This window comes from Mytilus californianus, unplaced genomic scaffold, assembly GCF_021869535.1.
Source record: "Mytilus californianus isolate M0D057914Y unplaced genomic scaffold, xbMytCali1.0.p SCAF_9, whole genome shotgun sequence".
Classification (NCBI taxonomy): Eukaryota; Metazoa; Mollusca; class Bivalvia; order Mytilida; family Mytilidae; genus Mytilus; species Mytilus californianus.
This window is the reverse complement of record NW_026262745.1, coordinates 5,529,093-5,549,879: the sequence shown is the minus strand read 5'-3', so window position 1 is coordinate 5,549,879 and position 20,787 is coordinate 5,529,093. Positions and strand designations below refer to the sequence as shown.

General features: G+C 33.1%; 1 protein-coding gene across 1 annotated transcript in view; it reads right to left on the bottom strand.

Moving 5' to 3' along the window:
- The window catches only part of LOC127714139 (uncharacterized), an 89,047-nt gene that overhangs the window by 11,281 nt on the left and 56,979 nt on the right, over nt 1-20,787 (bottom strand). Inside the window, exon 2 of the mRNA XM_052220140.1 lies at nt 657-3,505. Coding sequence (XP_052076100.1) covers nt 657-3,500 — 2,844 coding nt within the window. The 5' untranslated portion in view covers nt 3,501-3,505. The remainder of the gene's footprint in view (nt 1-656; nt 3,506-20,787) is intronic.

Here is a 20,787-nt window from a genome sequence, read left to right as displayed (position 1 = left end):
ATACAAAATTTCATAAAAGGTCGCAATGCCGTGAATTTACTATGGCTAATTCTAAGTTATAGTATTAGTATGGACAATTGCCGTAATAATAATAATACAACCGTTTTCGACATTTACATCGGCAACAACAGTTAATTTATTACAAAGAAATAGTGAAATATTTTCGTTGATTCAAAAGACTTTGTTGTTAAAGTACACATGTTTATAACTCGTCAGAAATTGCCATTTGTCCTATTTTAAAGACTTTTCTTTTTTGGAGAACTTGGTGTTGATTGTAGATCTTTGATAAGTTCTGCTACATTTATTTTTAGACTCGTTTCGATTTAGAACTTGGAATAAATAGACATCTGTCTATTACCATAAATTGTAAAAGAGAGGCGAAAGATACCAAAGGGACATTCAAACTCATAGGTCGAAAATAAACTGACAACGCCATGGTTAAAATAAAAAAAGTCAAACAGACAAACAAAAGTACACAAAACACAACATAGAAAACTGAAGACTGAGCAACACGAACCCCACCAAAAAACTTATGGTGATCTCAGTTGTACATTGACCTCAAGATGTTTTATTTTGGTTATATGTTGTCGTTAGATTGCTGTATCATTGACTTATACCCTTCATCTTCTTAAAACATATTCAATGTAAAAACTTACTTGTGGCTTGGACGTATGCGAAGTTGCCTGAGCACAAGAGCATCCTTGTATACCATTTCCTGGCGGATCTGATGGAAGAGCAGACTTAAGTATTTTCAATTCTTTTGAAGATGTTCCGGAAAAATCATCTAGAAATGCGGGTCGTGGTCGTTTTGTATCTACTACCGGGACTATAGGTCGTTGTATGAGCGGTTTAGATGGCCTTATAGCCTGAACCCTTGCTGCTGAATTAAGTGCTGCTAGTATTTCCATGTTCGTAGATCCAGAAGTAGTATGAGCCAATGACGAGGCAATTCCTTGAACTGGCATAGACCTGGAGTTTATTGGTTTTGAAGGCTGTGGCACCCTTTTCAAAGGCCTGGGTGATCTCATTTGGTTGGCTAGTGTTTGTTGGTTTTTAAGTTGACGTGTAACAGCGGCATTTCTGATGCTTTGCGAAGGTCTAGATGATCTCATTTGGTTGGCTATAGTTTGTTTGTTTTTGAGTTGAAGATTGATAGCTGTATTTCTAATATTAGGATTGACACCTTTTGCAGCCGCATGCATATTCAAACTCACCGAAGGCTGTTTGGGTTGGTGTGATGCAGTAGCTGAACTTTGGGACATACCCAAATTTTGTGATGAACTTCCCGTGTTTGTATGTCCAATAATAACCCATGAACTTTTTCTTTTATCTTGATCCTGATTTTTTCCTTGGGAACTGTCCTGGTTTTGTCCTCGTGAACTGTCCTGATTTTTCCCTTGTGAACCGTCCTGGTTTTGTCCTTTAGAGCCATCTTCTTCTCTAAATTTATTCCTTCCAGTTGATTTTTGTTCGTCTGGTTTGGAAACATCGACCTGTTTTATTTCAATTTCTATTTTCTGTATTGTCTGCTTATCTTGCGTGTCTTGCATTGATACTTCGTTTTGTTTTTGTTCGAATTCAAGCTTCTGTATTTTATTTTTGTCTTGATTGAATCCTTTTGAGTCGTCTTGATTCATTCCTTTAGAACCATCTTCATTATGCATATCAACATATTTTTGTATATCGGATGTTGCAGATTGTGCTCTTCCTGCAGCGGATGTCAATCCAGACACAGATGAAGCTCTTCCTGCAGCGGATGTCATTCCAGATACCGATGAAGCTCTTCCTGCAGCGGATTTCAATCCAGACACAGATGAAGCTCTTCCTCCAGCGGATGTCATTCCAGACACGGATGAAGCTCTTCCTGAAGCGGATCTCATTCCAGACAACGATGAAGCACTTCCTGCCGCGGATGTCATTCCAGACACGGATGGAGCTCTTCTTGCAGCGGATGTCATTCCAGACACCGATGAAGCTCTTCCTGCAGCGGATGTCATTCCAGACACGGATGAAGCTCTTCTTACAGTGGATGTCATTCCAGACACCGATGAAGCTCTTCCTGCAGCGGATGTCATTCCAGACAAAGACGAAGCTCTTCCTGCAGCGGATGTCATTCCAGATACAGATGAAGCTCTTCCTGCAGCGGATGTCATTCCAGACACGGATGAAGCTCTTCCTGCAGCGGATGTCATTCCAGTTACAGATGAAGCTCTTCTTGCAGCGGATGTCTTTCCCGACACCGATGAAGCTCTTCCTGCAGCGGATGTCATTCCAGACACCGATGAAGCTCTTCCTGCAGCGGATGTCAATCCAGACACAGATGGAGCTCTTCCTGCAGCGGATGTCATTCCAGACACCGATGAAGCTCTTCCTGCAGCGGATTTCAATCCAGACACAGATGAAGCTCTTCCTCCAGCGGATGTCATTCCAGACACAGATGAAGCTCTTCCTGCAGCGGATGTCATTCCAGACAACGATGAAGCTCTTCCTGCAGCGGATGACATTCCAGACAACGATGAAGCTCTTCCTGCAGCGGATGTCATTCCAGACACAGAAGAAGCGCCTGTAGAACCAGATAGCGTTTGTGATGTTGCCGATCCACTCCCAGAAGAACCAGATATTATTTTTGACAACCTTTTTCTAGCAATTCTAGCCTTTGTCTGTGATGCCGACGGCAAATTTCCAGATATCATTTTTAAAGCAGAACCACCACTTCCCCTTTTTATACCTGAAGACATTGACATGTTACGTTTGTTCGACCTGCTTCGCGATCGCTCTCCTTGTGAATGTTTACTTGACTTACCGCTTGATGACAATTTTGACGGCGAGAAAGACACAACAGCGGTGCTCGAACTGGACTGTCTTGATGAAATGTTACTTTCACTTTTAGAACTTTCACCTTCTTTTTTGGTACGTTTACCGCTTTTAATTGAAAGTTTGTCGCCTGTACCCGTATCTAATGTTTTTACTAATGAATTTACAAGAGAATTTACGCTATCTGAAACTGACATTTCTGCATTCGCTTTGAGTTTCTTTGAAGGTATTTGGCCTGGTTTAGATGATGATTTGGATCTGTTCTTCTGTTTCTGTATAAATCGGAATTTAGTTTTACTTGAACTTGGTCGATTTTTCATCAGGAATCTCCTCCTGTTAGCGTCCGTGTTTATTCTTGCATATCGATGACAGTTCTTTCCACCTTTGCCATCAATACAAGCTTGAATATGAGGAGGAAGTGGAGCGAAACCTCTCTTTGGTGGTTTGCTACTTATCTTATATCTAGGCCCAGCATCTATAGGAGGTCCTACCGGAGATCTGTTCGATTCTGCTATGTTTGATGGGCCATCTATTATCGGAGCTGACAAAAGACTATCAGAAGGAAAGCTTTTAGCGGGACTTGATCCGGAGTTAGCTTTATTACAGTTTACAGTACATTGTATTGTTCCGCTATACGCATACTGAATATTGACAATAAAGATGAGTGCAATCCCGAGGATGTTCATTTTATCTGAAATGTAATGGATTGTAAACTTTTAAAATTATATTCTCTTTTTAAGGAAAAAAAATATGAGGGAAATTTAAGAGCGTCATTTTGTGAGACACGATAGGAATAAATGGTAACACTTTCCTTAAACATAGGCCAGTGACGCATGAAGTGGGTAAGAAAAGATGAATGATAAAATTTGAAAAAAGACTGAAGGTTTAAGAATCATAACACAGTAAAGATGTCAAATTCTAACAAAGTAAATGAAAAATAGTATTTTAAAAGTGTTATCATTGGAGTTGAATAGTTAAATGAAAGATTCTAAAATCATTTAAGAAATTACTCCTCAGCGGAAACGGTAACAAATAAATGAAAGACAACACTTATTTACAAATATCAAAATAACATTTATATTTCTTTGATATTTTGATTCATAGCAATTATCCTCGCCTAAAGCTAAATAGGAAGAATCATCAAAATTAAGCATGAAATTAAATATAGATACTTATGTGACGTTTTTCTTCAATAGAGCGTATATAGCGTTTAGGTTTCTACAATAAAGGTTAACTTTAATAACCAACTCTTTACGGCTGTCAGTCTTTGGTAGTATCTTTTGCTCTGTTACAAATTCATGCCCATTTAATTACTCTTTCATACAGATGGAACGACCAGAAATGTTTATGTAAGTTCAAAATCTTTATCAAAGAACGCCATTGTGCTCCGCCGATTTGATTTTTAAAATGATTTATTTTCGAGCTTTCATTAAGCATAACATTAACTTAACCAGATCTGCAAGCACGAAAAAGGGATCCAATCATTTTGTATCCGTAACTACTCTTATTGCAAAGAGGGGCGAAAGATACCAAAGGGACATTCAAACTCATAAGTCGAAAATAAACTGACAACGCCATGGCTAAAAAAGAAAAAGACAATCAGACAAACAAGTCCACAAAACACAACATAGAATATAAAGACTGAGCAACACGAACCCCACCAAAAACGGGTGGGTTGGGGGGTGGGGGGGGGGGGGGGGTGATCTCAGGTGCTCCGGAAGGGTAAGCAGATCTTGCTCCACATGTGGCACCCGTCGTGTTGCTCATGTTAATACAAACCCGGTAATAAATCTAATTTGGTAGGTCACATTCGGGAAAAGGGGACGGGATTGTAGTTACGACATCAGGAACATATCCGCTATCATATGTGAAAAATATTCCGTAACAGTCAACCAACTCTTGATGGCGTCCGTAAAATTTACGAAGGGATGATTTCAACTTCACCACATGAAACTATTGGTTTAATAGCTTCCTTGTGAGCAGCAACCATCTATCAAGGAAATCATGATAGGAAATACAGACCCTCGAATATCGTATCAACTGGGAGATATATACTCCGTATGCAGGCGCTGTTGGAATGTTGCTACATAGAAATGGAAAGTTCACAATTGGGAAGCTGAACTCATCTCTTTTGTCATAAAGCTTTGTTTTATACCGACCCTCATTGTCAATTTCTAGATGTAAGTCAAGATATGAGGCAGACTTAACTGTGTCTTTTGTATCCTTTATCTCAAGTTCGATGGGATAGATGCGTTCAACATAGTCACCAAATTTTGAATTATTTAGCAAAGGTACGCGTAATGTGGCGGTATCTAGAATTTTGATGATATTTTGAATGCATTTATAACTCGTTGAACTGCATCTGCATATCATAAAATTATGTACATATATGAAGCATTTATACTTCCACAGATACAATCAATTAAATTGTAAAATAAGTCTCTAAATGTATTTAATTTACGTACAAGTTGCGACAAATATGTATTTTTTTTTCACTTTAAATTGCGATTTTTCGAAAACTCGTCCACATCAATTTGATAAAAAAAATTATGTTATTGTGGTAAATACTTCCATTTTAATAATATGAAAATATTAGGGGGCCACCGGATTTCTTCTTTCAGTAGAATTAATAATCGATATGAATCGCCAACAGGGTCGAAACGACATGAAAATTGCAACGTTATGACGGCTTCAATCTACAGAATTGTATAAAAAAAGTTATACGAACGGATTTTCGACAAATCCATTACAGTGAACAAAATGCATATTTTTCACCACTTTGCTTGTGAATTCTACACATTAATAACCTTATGTACGTATTTCAATGTATCTCTGGAAGTATAAAAGCCTACGTATATATCAGTATTTTTTAGATATTCAGATACAGTTTATCATATTGGTAGGGGATATGAATTTCCGGGATCTTCTCAAAGACGGATTTATCTTACTCCGATCTATAGGGAAAAAAGTAGTATTACATTTCCCGGCTTTAGGTAGCACGGTAGTATTTGCATTCCAGAATTTAGGTTGCTCTTTTGTGTACCCTACTTAAGTCAATGTATCTGAACATTATGATTGGACAAAAAATACAGTATCAACTGAACATACTTTCCCAAACTGAGGGATGAATCAGGTGTAGAAAAATATGAAATAATTTTACATACAGATGAAAATGAATTTTTGAGAATTTTTTTTAATTTTGTATTCACTGCACGATAAAAGACCTAAAAGCACTAGTGGCCTTAGGTTCTTAAAGATAGCAAAAAAAGTAAACGGTCATGATACATATTCAAATTCATTTCTGAATAGTAAAATGAAAGTACTTCAGTTAACTATGAATGTAGAATTTTTAGCAGTGTTAGAAAGTGGTGAAAATTCTAAAAAGGCTATCATTATCCCTTATGGGCCAGGAAATACTACCGTGCCACCTTAAGGGGGATATACATGTTTACACTAAATCAATGAAGGATTTTTTTTTACCCATGCAATTTGTAAGTTTATCAATAAAAAGTTGATTAAGGGCAACTATGATAAAAATAGCCCTTAAATTCCACCCCTGGGAGTGAAAATTGCTGATTCAGCAAATTTTGCCTAATCTGTGGGTAATAAAGTAAAAATTTACCTAGAAAGTAGAACTTCATTATTTTTATGTAACTTGCAATACATTTTTAATTATAAATGCTCGCTTTAACTTTTCGCAGTGTCTGACACATGTGCAACCACTGGAATTTGAGACGCGACATATTTTATTTGCCTGTACATCCTATTATTTTCAATGAAATAAATAAATTGCATAATTTCTTATTTTTTTCCACACAAGTACAGCTTTACTAGCTTTTTTTAGGTTTAATTTGTAGTTCTGTGGTAACATGACACCAGTATGAGCTTTTTTGGAACCAGCAAGTGGTTAAGGGGACCTTACTTATTCATTTAGCCCTCATATTTGGCTGAAATAGAGATAGCAATAGGGGTTTCTTTACACTGACAAGACATTTTTTTTGACAAAGAATGTAATTATGATTGTTTATCAGCAAGATTAAATAGTTTATTCATTTTCCATGCAAATTTCATTAATTGTTTTGATTTTCTGACAATGAAAAGCACAATAAAGGTAAAATGATTATGTAAGGGGACATAATTTAACTTAATGCATACATGAGAAATAGACAAACAGTCAACTTAGAGATATATTCTAGTACATGTATTGTCAAAAAGATTTTAGAATAATAGTTAACTGCCATCTAAAGAATCTTGTTGTGTTGCCTTCATAATCTGGAAATGCTTAAAGTAATGTAAGGCATGCTGTAAAATGTGGAATGGACTTTAATATCATTTTTCATGATTTGGTGCTTAAACTGTTTCTTTCAGTCAGATTAACTATAAATAGAGTTGGCAATCCAATAATTCCTCCTGAATCACCATGTTTGACTTCTGTGTTGATTTGAAACATCATATATTTGGATTTTGTTCACTCCTTAAGTAAATATGGTAAGATGATAAAAAAGTGAAAATCTGCCATCTTGGGTAGGGGTGTAATCTTTCATTTTTTTTTGGTAAGAAATAAGTGCAGACTAGTATTCTTTATTGTAATATGTTACATAGTAAGAAGGCTATGCATCATAGGTGTCATGACTGATTTCAAGTTTGAAATGTCTTGGTTAAGGTAGCACGGTAGTATTTGCATTCCAGAATTTAGGTTGCTCTTTTGTGTACCCTACTTAAGTCAATGTATCTGAACATTATGATTGGACAAAAAATACAGTATCAACTGAACATACTTTCCCAAACTGAGGGATGAATCAGGTGTAGAAAAATATGAAATAATTTTACATACAGATGAAAATGAATTTTTGAGAATTTTTTTTAATTTTGTATTCACTGCACGATAAAAGACCTAAAAGCACTAGTGGCCTTAGGTTCTTAAAGATAGCAAAAAAAGTAAACGGTCATGATACATATTCAAATTCATTTCTGAATAGTAAAATGAAAGTACTTCAGTTAACTATGAATGTAGAATTTTTAGCAGTGTTAGAAAGTGGTGAAAATTCTAAAAAGGCTATCATTATCCCTTATGGGCCAGGAAATACTACCGTGCCACCTTAAGGGGGATATACATGTTTACACTAAATCAATGAAGGATTTTTTTTACCCATGCAATTTGTAAGTTTATCAATAAAAAGTTGATTAAGGGCAACTATGATAAAAATAGCCCTTAAATTCCACCCCTGGGAGTGAAAATTGCTGATTCAGCAAATTTTGCCTAATCTGTGGGTAATAAAGTAAAAATTTACCTAGAAAGTAGAACTTCATTATTTTTATGTAACTTGCAATACATTTTTAATTATAAATGCTCGCTTTAACTTTTCGCAGTGTCTGACACATGTGCAACCACTGGAATTTGAGACGCGACATATTTTATTTGCCTGTACATCCTATTATTTTCAATGAAATAAATAAATTGCATAATTTCTTATTTTTTTCCACACAAGTACAGCTTTACTAGCTTTTTTTAGGTTTAATTTGTAGTTCTGTGGTAACATGACACCAGTATGAGCTTTTTTGGAACCAGCAAGTGGTTAAGGGGACCTTACTTATTCATTTAGCCCTCATATTTGGCTGAAATAGAGATAGCAATAGGGGTTTCTTTACACTGACAAGACATTTTTTTTGACAAAGAATGTAATTATGATTGTTTATCAGCAAGATTAAATAGTTTATTCATTTTCCATGCAAATTTCATTAATTGTTTTGATTTTCTGACAATGAAAAGCACAATAAAGGTAAAATGATTATGTAAGGGGACATAATTTAACTTAATGCATACATGAGAAATAGACAAACAGTCAACTTAGAGATATATTCTAGTACATGTATTGTCAAAAAGATTTTAGAATAATAGTTAACTGCCATCTAAAGAATCTTGTTGTGTTGCCTTCATAATCTGGAAATGCTTAAAGTAATGTAAGGCATGCTGTAAAATGTGGAATGGACTTTAATATCATTTTTCATGATTTGGTGCTTAAACTGTTTCTTTCAGTCAGATTAACTATAAATAGAGTTGGCAATCCAATAATTCCTCCTGAATCACCATGTTTGACTTCTGTGTTGATTTGAAACATCATATATTTGGATTTTGTTCACTCCTTAAGTAAATATGGTAAGATGATAAAAAAGTGAAAATCTGCCATCTTGGGTAGGGGTGTAATCTTTCATTTTTTTTTGGTAAGAAATAAGTGCAGACTAGTATTCTTTATTGTAATATGTTACATAGTAAGAAGGCTATGCATCATAGGTGTCATGACTGATTTCAAGTTTGAAATGTCTTGGTTAAGGTAGCACGGTAGTATTTGCATTCCAGAATTTAGGTTGCTCTTTTGTGTACCCTACTTAAGTCAATGTATCTGAACATTATGATTGGACAAAAAATACAGTATCAACTGAACATACTTTCCCAAACTGAGGGATGAATCAGGTGTAGAAAAATATGAAATAATTTTACATACAGATGAAAATGAATTTTTGAGAATTTTTTTTAATTTTGTATTCACTGCACGATAAAAGACCTAAAAGCACTAGTGGCCTTAGGTTCTTAAAGATAGCAAAAAAAGTAAACGGTCATGATACATATTCAAATTCATTTCTGAATAGTAAAATGAAAGTACTTCAGTTAACTATGAATGTAGAATTTTTAGCAGTGTTAGAAAGTGGTGAAAATTCTAAAAAGGCTATCATTATCCCTTATGGGCCAGGAAATACTACCGTGCCACCTTAAGGGGGATATACATGTTTACACTAAATCAATGAAGGATTTTTTTTTACCCATGCAATTTGTAAGTTTATCAATAAAAAGTTGATTAAGGGCAACTATGATAAAAATAGCCCTTAAATTCCACCCCTGGGAGTGAAAATTGCTGATTCAGCAAATTTTGCCTAATCTGTGGGTAATAAAGTAAAAATTTACCTAGAAAGTAGAACTTCATTATTTTTATGTAACTTGCAATACATTTTTAATTATAAATGCTCGCTTTAACTTTTCGCAGTGTCTGACACATGTGCAACCACTGGAATTTGAGACGCGACATATTTTATTTGCCTGTACATCCTATTATTTTCAATGAAATAAATAAATTGCATAATTTCTTATTTTTTTCCACACAAGTACAGCTTTACTAGCTTTTTTTAGGTTTAATTTGTAGTTCTGTGGTAACATGACACCAGTATGAGCTTTTTTGGAACCAGCAAGTGGTTAAGGGGACCTTACTTATTCATTTAGCCCTCATATTTGGCTGAAATAGAGATAGCAATAGGGGTTTCTTTACACTGACAAGACATTTTTTTTGACAAAGAATGTAATTATGATTGTTTATCAGCAAGATTAAATAGTTTATTCATTTTCCATGCAAATTTCATTAATTGTTTTGATTTTCTGACAATGAAAAGCACAATAAAGGTAAAATGATTATGTAAGGGGACATAATTTAACTTAATGCATACATGAGAAATAGACAAACAGTCAACTTAGAGATATATTCTAGTACATGTATTGTCAAAAAGATTTTAGAATAATAGTTAACTGCCATCTAAAGAATCTTGTTGTGTTGCCTTCATAATCTGGAAATGCTTAAAGTAATGTAAGGCATGCTGTAAAATGTGGAATGGACTTTAATATCATTTTTCATGATTTGGTGCTTAAACTGTTTCTTTCAGTCAGATTAACTATAAATAGAGTTGGCAATCCAATAATTCCTCCTGAATCACCATGTTTGACTTCTGTGTTGATTTGAAACATCATATATTTGGATTTTGTTCACTCCTTAAGTAAATATGGTAAGATGATAAAAAAGTGAAAATCTGCCATCTTGGGTAGGGGTGTAATCTTTCATTTTTTTTTGGTAAGAAATAAGTGCAGACTAGTATTCTTTATTGTAATATGTTACATAGTAAGAAGGCTATGCATCATAGGTGTCATGACTGATTTCAAGTTTGAAATGTCTTGGTTAAGGTAGCACGGTAGTATTTGCATTCCAGAATTTAGGTTGCTCTTTTGTGTACCCTACTTAAGTCAATGTATCTGAACATTATGATTGGACAAAAAATACAGTATCAACTGAACATACTTTCCCAAACTGAGGGATGAATCAGGTGTAGAAAAATATGAAATAATTTTACATACAGATGAAAATGAATTTTTGAGAATTTTTTTTAATTTTGTATTCACTGCACGATAAAAGACCTAAAAGCACTAGTGGCCTTAGGTTCTTAAAGATAGCAAAAAAAGTAAACGGTCATGATACATATTCAAATTCATTTCTGAATAGTAAAATGAAAGTACTTCAGTTAACTATGAATGTAGAATTTTTAGCAGTGTTAGAAAGTGGTGAAAATTCTAAAAAGGCTATCATTATCCCTTATGGGCCAGGAAATACTACCGTGCCACCTTAAGGGGGATATACATGTTTACACTAAATCAATGAAGGATTTTTTTTTACCCATGCAATTTGTAAGTTTATCAATAAAAAGTTGATTAAGGGCAACTATGATAAAAATAGCCCTTAAATTCCACCCCTGGGAGTGAAAATTGCTGATTCAGCAAATTTTGCCTAATCTGTGGGTAATAAAGTAAAAATTTACCTAGAAAGTAGAACTTCATTATTTTTATGTAACTTGCAATACATTTTTAATTATAAATGCTCGCTTTAACTTTTCGCAGTGTCTGACACATGTGCAACCACTGGAATTTGAGACGCGACATATTTTATTTGCCTGTACATCCTATTATTTTCAATGAAATAAATAAATTGCATAATTTCTTATTTTTTTCCACACAAGTACAGCTTTACTAGCTTTTTTTAGGTTTAATTTGTAGTTCTGTGGTAACATGACACCAGTATGAGCTTTTTTGGAACCAGCAAGTGGTTAAGGGGACCTTACTTATTCATTTAGCCCTCATATTTGGCTGAAATAGAGATAGCAATAGGGGTTTCTTTACACTGACAAGACATTTTTTTTGACAAAGAATGTAATTATGATTGTTTATCAGCAAGATTAAATAGTTTATTCATTTTCCATGCAAATTTCATTAATTGTTTTGATTTTCTGACAATGAAAAGCACAATAAAGGTAAAATGATTATGTAAGGGGACATAATTTAACTTAATGCATACATGAGAAATAGACAAACAGTCAACTTAGAGATATATTCTAGTACATGTATTGTCAAAAAGATTTTAGAATAATAGTTAACTGCCATCTAAAGAATCTTGTTGTGTTGCCTTCATAATCTGGAAATGCTTAAAGTAATGTAAGGCATGCTGTAAAATGTGGAATGGACTTTAATATCATTTTTCATGATTTGGTGCTTAAACTGTTTCTTTCAGTCAGATTAACTATAAATAGAGTTGGCAATCCAATAATTCCTCCTGAATCACCATGTTTGACTTCTGTGTTGATTTGAAACATCATATATTTGGATTTTGTTCACTCCTTAAGTAAATATGGTAAGATGATAAAAAAGTGAAAATCTGCCATCTTGGGTAGGGGTGTAATCTTTCATTTTTTTTTGGTAAGAAATAAGTGCAGACTAGTATTCTTTATTGTAATATGTTACATAGTAAGAAGGCTATGCATCATAGGTGTCATGACTGATTTCAAGTTTGAAATGTCTTGGTTAAGGTAGCACGGTAGTATTTGCATTCCAGAATTTAGGTTGCTCTTTTGTGTACCCTACTTAAGTCAATGTATCTGAACATTATGATTGGACAAAAAATACAGTATCAACTGAACATACTTTCCCAAACTGAGGGATGAATCAGGTGTAGAAAAATATGAAATAATTTTACATACAGATGAAAATGAATTTTTGAGAATTTTTTTTAATTTTGTATTCACTGCACGATAAAAGACCTAAAAGCACTAGTGGCCTTAGGTTCTTAAAGATAGCAAAAAAAGTAAACGGTCATGATACATATTCAAATTCATTTCTGAATAGTAAAATGAAAGTACTTCAGTTAACTATGAATGTAGAATTTTTAGCAGTGTTAGAAAGTGGTGAAAATTCTAAAAAGGCTATCATTATCCCTTATGGGCCAGGAAATACTACCGTGCCACCTTAAGGGGGATATACATGTTTACACTAAATCAATGAAGGATTTTTTTTTACCCATGCAATTTGTAAGTTTATCAATAAAAAGTTGATTAAGGGCAACTATGATAAAAATAGCCCTTAAATTCCACCCCTGGGAGTGAAAATTGCTGATTCAGCAAATTTTGCCTAATCTGTGGGTAATAAAGTAAAAATTTACCTAGAAAGTAGAACTTCATTATTTTTATGTAACTTGCAATACATTTTTAATTATAAATGCTCGCTTTAACTTTTCGCAGTGTCTGACACATGTGCAACCACTGGAATTTGAGACGCGACATATTTTATTTGCCTGTACATCCTATTATTTTCAATGAAATAAATAAATTGCATAATTTCTTATTTTTTTCCACACAAGTACAGCTTTACTAGCTTTTTTTAGGTTTAATTTGTAGTTCTGTGGTAACATGACACCAGTATGAGCTTTTTTGGAACCAGCAAGTGGTTAAGGGGACCTTACTTATTCATTTAGCCCTCATATTTGGCTGAAATAGAGATAGCAATAGGGGTTTCTTTACACTGACAAGACATTTTTTTTGACAAAGAATGTAATTATGATTGTTTATCAGCAAGATTAAATAGTTTATTCATTTTCCATGCAAATTTCATTAATTGTTTTGATTTTCTGACAATGAAAAGCACAATAAAGGTAAAATGATTATGTAAGGGGACATAATTTAACTTAATGCATACATGAGAAATAGACAAACAGTCAACTTAGAGATATATTCTAGTACATGTATTGTCAAAAAGATTTTAGAATAATAGTTAACTGCCATCTAAAGAATCTTGTTGTGTTGCCTTCATAATCTGGAAATGCTTAAAGTAATGTAAGGCATGCTGTAAAATGTGGAATGGACTTTAATATCATTTTTCATGATTTGGTGCTTAAACTGTTTCTTTCAGTCAGATTAACTATAAATAGAGTTGGCAATCCAATAATTCCTCCTGAATCACCATGTTTGACTTCTGTGTTGATTTGAAACATCATATATTTGGATTTTGTTCACTCCTTAAGTAAATATGGTAAGATGATAAAAAAGTGAAAATCTGCCATCTTGGGTAGGGGTGTAATCTTTCATTTTTTTTTGGTAAGAAATAAGTGCAGACTAGTATTCTTTATTGTAATATGTTACATAGTAAGAAGGCTATGCATCATAGGTGTCATGACTGATTTCAAGTTTGAAATGTCTTGGTTAAGGTAGCACGGTAGTATTTGCATTCCAGAATTTAGGTTGCTCTTTTGTGTACCCTACTTAAGTCAATGTATCTGAACATTATGATTGGACAAAAAATACAGTATCAACTGAACATACTTTCCCAAACTGAGGGATGAATCAGGTGTAGAAAAATATGAAATAATTTTACATACAGATGAAAATGAATTTTTGAGAATTTTTTTTAATTTTGTATTCACTGCACGATAAAAGACCTAAAAGCACTAGTGGCCTTAGGTTCTTAAAGATAGCAAAAAAAGTAAACGGTCATGATACATATTCAAATTCATTTCTGAATAGTAAAATGAAAGTACTTCAGTTAACTATGAATGTAGAATTTTTAGCAGTGTTAGAAAGTGGTGAAAATTCTAAAAAGGCTATCATTATCCCTTATGGGCCAGGAAATACTACCGTGCCACCTTAAGGGGGATATACATGTTTACACTAAATCAATGAAGGATTTTTTTTTACCCATGCAATTTGTAAGTTTATCAATAAAAAGTTGATTAAGGGCAACTATGATAAAAATAGCCCTTAAATTCCACCCCTGGGAGTGAAAATTGCTGATTCAGCAAATTTTGCCTAATCTGTGGGTAATAAAGTAAAAATTTACCTAGAAAGTAGAACTTCATTATTTTTATGTAACTTGCAATACATTTTTAATTATAAATGCTCGCTTTAACTTTTCGCAGTGTCTGACACATGTGCAACCACTGGAATTTGAGACGCGACATATTTTATTTGCCTGTACATCCTATTATTTTCAATGAAATAAATAAATTGCATAATTTCTTATTTTTTTCCACACAAGTACAGCTTTACTAGCTTTTTTTAGGTTTAATTTGTAGTTCTGTGGTAACATGACACCAGTATGAGCTTTTTTGGAACCAGCAAGTGGTTAAGGGGACCTTACTTATTCATTTAGCCCTCATATTTGGCTGAAATAGAGATAGCAATAGGGGTTTCTTTACACTGACAAGACATTTTTTTTGACAAAGAATGTAATTATGATTGTTTATCAGCAAGATTAAATAGTTTATTCATTTTCCATGCAAATTTCATTAATTGTTTTGATTTTCTGACAATGAAAAGCACAATAAAGGTAAAATGATTATGTAAGGGGACATAATTTAACTTAATGCATACATGAGAAATAGACAAACAGTCAACTTAGAGATATATTCTAGTACATGTATTGTCAAAAAGATTTTAGAATAATAGTTAACTGCCATCTAAAGAATCTTGTTGTGTTGCCTTCATAATCTGGAAATGCTTAAAGTAATGTAAGGCATGCTGTAAAATGTGGAATGGACTTTAATATCATTTTTCATGATTTGGTGCTTAAACTGTTTCTTTCAGTCAGATTAACTATAAATAGAGTTGGCAATCCAATAATTCCTCCTGAATCACCATGTTTGACTTCTGTGTTGATTTGAAACATCATATATTTGGATTTTGTTCACTCCTTAAGTAAATATGGTAAGATGATAAAAAAGTGAAAATCTGCCATCTTGGGTAGGGGTGTAATCTTTCATTTTTTTTTGGTAAGAAATAAGTGCAGACTAGTATTCTTTATTGTAATATGTTACATAGTAAGAAGGCTATGCATCATAGGTGTCATGACTGATTTCAAGTTTGAAATGTCTTGGTTAAGGTAGCACGGTAGTATTTGCATTCCAGAATTTAGGTTGCTCTTTTGTGTACCCTACTTAAGTCAATGTATCTGAACATTATGATTGGACAAAAAATACAGTATCAACTGAACATACTTTCCCAAACTGAGGGATGAATCAGGTGTAGAAAAATATGAAATAATTTTACATACAGATGAAAATGAATTTTTGAGAATTTTTTTTAATTTTGTATTCACTGCACGATAAAAGACCTAAAAGCACTAGTGGCCTTAGGTTCTTAAAGATAGCAAAAAAAGTAAACGGTCATGATACATATTCAAATTCATTTCTGAATAGTAAAATGAAAGTACTTCAGTTAACTATGAATGTAGAATTTTTAGCAGTGTTAGAAAGTGGTGAAAATTCTAAAAAGGCTATCATTATCCCTTATGGGCCAGGAAATACTACCGTGCCACCTTAAGGGGGATATACATGTTTACACTAAATCAATGAAGGATTTTTTTTTACCCATGCAATTTGTAAGTTTATCAATAAAAAGTTGATTAAGGGCAACTATGATAAAAATAGCCCTTAAATTCCACCCCTGGGAGTGAAAATTGCTGATTCAGCAAATTTTGCCTAATCTGTGGGTAATAAAGTAAAAATTTACCTAGAAAGTAGAACTTCATTATTTTTATGTAACTTGCAATACATTTTTAATTATAAATGCTCGCTTTAACTTTTCGCAGTGTCTGACACATGTGCAACCACTGGAATTTGAGACGCGACATATTTTATTTGCCTGTACATCCTATTATTTTCAATGAAATAAATAAATTGCATAATTTCTTATTTTTTTCCACACAAGTACAGCTTTACTAGCTTTTTTTAGGTTTAATTTGTAGTTCTGTGGTAACATGACACCAGTATGAGCTTTTTTGGAACCAGCAAGTGGTTAAGGGGACCTTACTTATTCATTTAGCCCTCATATTTGGCTGAAATAGAGATAGCAATAGGGGTTTCTTTACACTGACAAGACATTTTTTTTGACAAAGAATGTAATTATGATTGTTTATCAGCAAGATTAAATAGTTTATTCATTTTCCATGCAAATTTCATTAATTGTTTTGATTTTCTGACAATGAAAAGCACAATAAAGGTAAAATGATTATGTAAGGGGACATAATTTAACTTAATGCATACATGAGAAATAGACAAACAGTCAACTTAGAGATATATTCTAGTACATGTATTGTCAAAAAGATTTTAGAATAATAGTTAACTGCCATCTAAAGAATCTTGTTGTGTTGCCTTCATAATCTGGAAATGCTTAAAGTAATGTAAGGCATGCTGTAAAATGTGGAATGGACTTTAATATCATTTTTCATGATTTGGTGCTTAAACTGTTTCTTTCAGTCAGATTAACTATAAATAGAGTTGGCAATCCAATAATTCCTCCTGAATCACCATGTTTGACTTCTGTGTTGATTTGAAACATCATATATTTGGATTTTGTTCACTCCTTAAGTAAATATGGTAAGATGATAAAAAAGTGAAAATCTGCCATCTTGGGTAGGGGTGTAATCTTTCATTTTTTTTTGGTAAGAAATAAGTGCAGACTAGTATTCTTTATTGTAATATGTTACATAGTAAGAAGGCTATGCATCATAGGTGTCATGACTGATTTCAAGTTTGAAATGTCTTGGTTAAGGTAGCACGGTAGTATTTGCATTCCAGAATTTAGGTTGCTCTTTTGTGTACCCTACTTAAGTCAATGTATCTGAACATTATGATTGGACAAAAAATACAGTATCAACTGAACATACTTTCCCAAACTGAGGGATGAATCAGGTGTAGAAAAATATGAAATAATTTTACATACAGATGAAAATGAATTTTTGAGAATTTTTTTTAATTTTGTATTCACTGCACGATAAAAGACCTAAAAGCACTAGTGGCCTTAGGTTCTTAAAGATAGCAAAAAAAGTAAACGGTCATGATACATATTCAAATTCATTTCTGAATAGTAAAATGAAAGTACTTCAGTTAACTATGAATGTAGAATTTTTAGCAGTGTTAGAAAGTGGTGAAAATTCTAAAAAGGCTATCATTATCCCTTATGGGCCAGGAAATACTACCGTGCCACCTTAAGGGGGATATACATGTTTACACTAAATCAATGAAGGATTTTTTTTTACCCATGCAATTTGTAAGTTTATCAATAAAAAGTTGATTAAGGGCAACTATGATAAAAATAGCCCTTAAATTCCACCCCTGGGAGTGAAAATTGCTGATTCAGCAAATTTTGCCTAATCTGTGGGTAATAAAGTAAAAATTTACCTAGAAAGTAGAACTTCATTATTTTTATGTAACTTGCAATACATTTTTAATTATAAATGCTCGCTTTAACTTTTCGCAGTGTCTGACACATGTGCAACCACTGGAATTTGAGACGCGACATATTTTATTTGCCTGTACATCCTATTATTTTCAATGAAATAAATAAATTGCATAATTTCTTATTTTTTTCCACACAAGTACAGCTTTACTAGCTTTTTTTAGGTTTAATTTGTAGTTCTGTGGTAACATGACACCAGTATGAGCTTTTTTGGAACCAGCAAGTGGTTAAGGGGACCTTACTTATTCATTTAGCCCTCATATTTGGCTGAAATAGAGATAGCAATAGGGGTTTCTTTACACTGACAAGACATTTTTTTTGACAAAGAATGTAATTATGATTGTTTATCAGCAAGATTAAATAGTTTATTCATTTTCCATGCAAATTTCATTAATTGTTTTGATTTTCTGACAATGAAAAGCACAATAAAGGTAAAATGATTATGTAAGGGGACATAATTTAACTTAATGCATACATGAGAAATAGACAAACAGTCAACTTAGAGATATATTCTAGTACATGTATTGTCAAAAAGATTTTAGAATAATAGTTAACTGCCATCTAAAGAATCTTGTTGTGTTGCCTTCATAATCTGGAAATGCTTAAAGTAATGTAAGGCATGCTGTAAAATGTGGAATGGACTTTAATATCATTTTTCATGATTTGGTGCTTAAACTGTTTCTTTCAGTCAGATTAACTATAAATAGAGTTGGCAATCCAATAATTCCTCCTGAATCACCATGTTTGACTTCTGTGTTGATTTGAAACATCATATATTTGGATTTTGTTCACTCCTTAAGTAAATATGGTAAGATGATAAAAAAGTGAAAATCTGCCATCTTGGGTAGGGGTGTAATCTTTCATTTTTTTTTGGTAAGAAATAAGTGCAGACTAGTATTCTTTATTGTAATATGTTACATAGTAAGAAGGCTATGCATCATAGGTGTCATGACTGATTTCAAGTTTGAAATGTCTTGGTTAAGGTAGCACGGTAGTATTTGCATTCCAGAATTTAGGTTGCTCTTTTGTGTACCCTACTTAAGTCAATGTATCTGAACATTATGATTGGACAAAAAATACAGTATCAACTGAACATACTTTCCCAAACTGAGGGATGAATCAGGTGTAGAAAAATATGAAATAATTTTACATACAGATGAAAATGAATTTTTGAGAATTTTTTTTAATTTTGTATTCACTGCACGATAAAAGACCTAAAAGCACTAGTGGCCTTAGGTTCTTAAAGATAGCAAAAAAAGTAAACGGTCATGATACATATTCAAATTCATTTCTGAATAGTAAAATGAAAGTACTTCAGTTAACTATGAATGTAGAATTTTTAGCAGTGTTAGAAAGTGGTGAAAATTCTAAAAAGGCCATCATTATCCCTTATGGGCCAGGAAATACTACCGTGCCACCTTAAGGGGGATATACATGTTTACACTAAATCAATGAAGGATTTTTTTTTACCCATGCAATTTGTAAGTTTATCAATAAAAAGTTGATTAAGGGCAACTATGATAAAAATAGCCCTTAAATTCCACCCCTGGGAGTGAAAATTGCTGATTCAGCAAATTTTGCCTAATCTGTGGGTAATAAAGTAAAAATTTACCTAGAAAGTAGAACTTCATTATTTTTATGTAACTTGCAATACATTTTTAATTATAAATGCTCGCTTTAACTTTTCGCAGTGTCTGACACATGTGCAACCACTGGAATTTGAGACGCGACATATTTTATTTGCCTGTACATCCTATTATTTTCAATGAAATAAATAAATTGCATAATTTCTTATTTTTTTCCACACAAGTACAGCTTTACTAGCTTTTTTTAGGTTTAATTTGTAGTTCTGTGGTAACATGACACCAGTATGAGCTTTTTTGGAACCAGCAAGTGGTTAAGGGGACCTTACTTATTCATTTAGCCCTCATATTTGGCTGAAATAGAGATAGCAATAGGGGTTTCTTTACACTGACAAGACATTTTTTTTGACAAAGAATGTAATTATGATTGTTTATCAGCAAGATTAAATAGTTTATTCATTTTCCATGCAAATTTCATTAATTGTTTTGATTTTCTGACAATGAAAAGCACAATAAAGGTAAAATGATTATGTAAGGGGACATAATTTAACTTAATGCATACATGAGAAATAGACAAACAGTCAACTTAGAGATATATTCTAGTACATGTATTGTCAAAAAGATTTTAGAATAATAGTTAACTGCCATCTAAAGAATCTTGTTGTGTTGCCTTCATAATCTGGAAATGCTTAAAGTAATGTAAGGCATGCTGTAAAATGTGGAATGGACTTTAATATCATTTTTCATGATTTGGTGCTTAAACTGTTTCTTTCAGTCAGATTAACTATAAATAGAGTTGGCAATCCAATAATTCCTCCTGAATCACCATGTTTGACTTCTGTGTTGATTTGAAACATCATATATTTGGATTTTGTTCACTCCTTAAGTAAATATGGTAAGATGATAAAAAAGTGAAAATCTGCCATCTTGGGTAGGGGTGTAATCTTTCATTTTTTTTTGGTAAGAAATAAGTGCAGACTAGTATTCTTTATTGTAATATGTTACATAGTAAGAAGGCTAT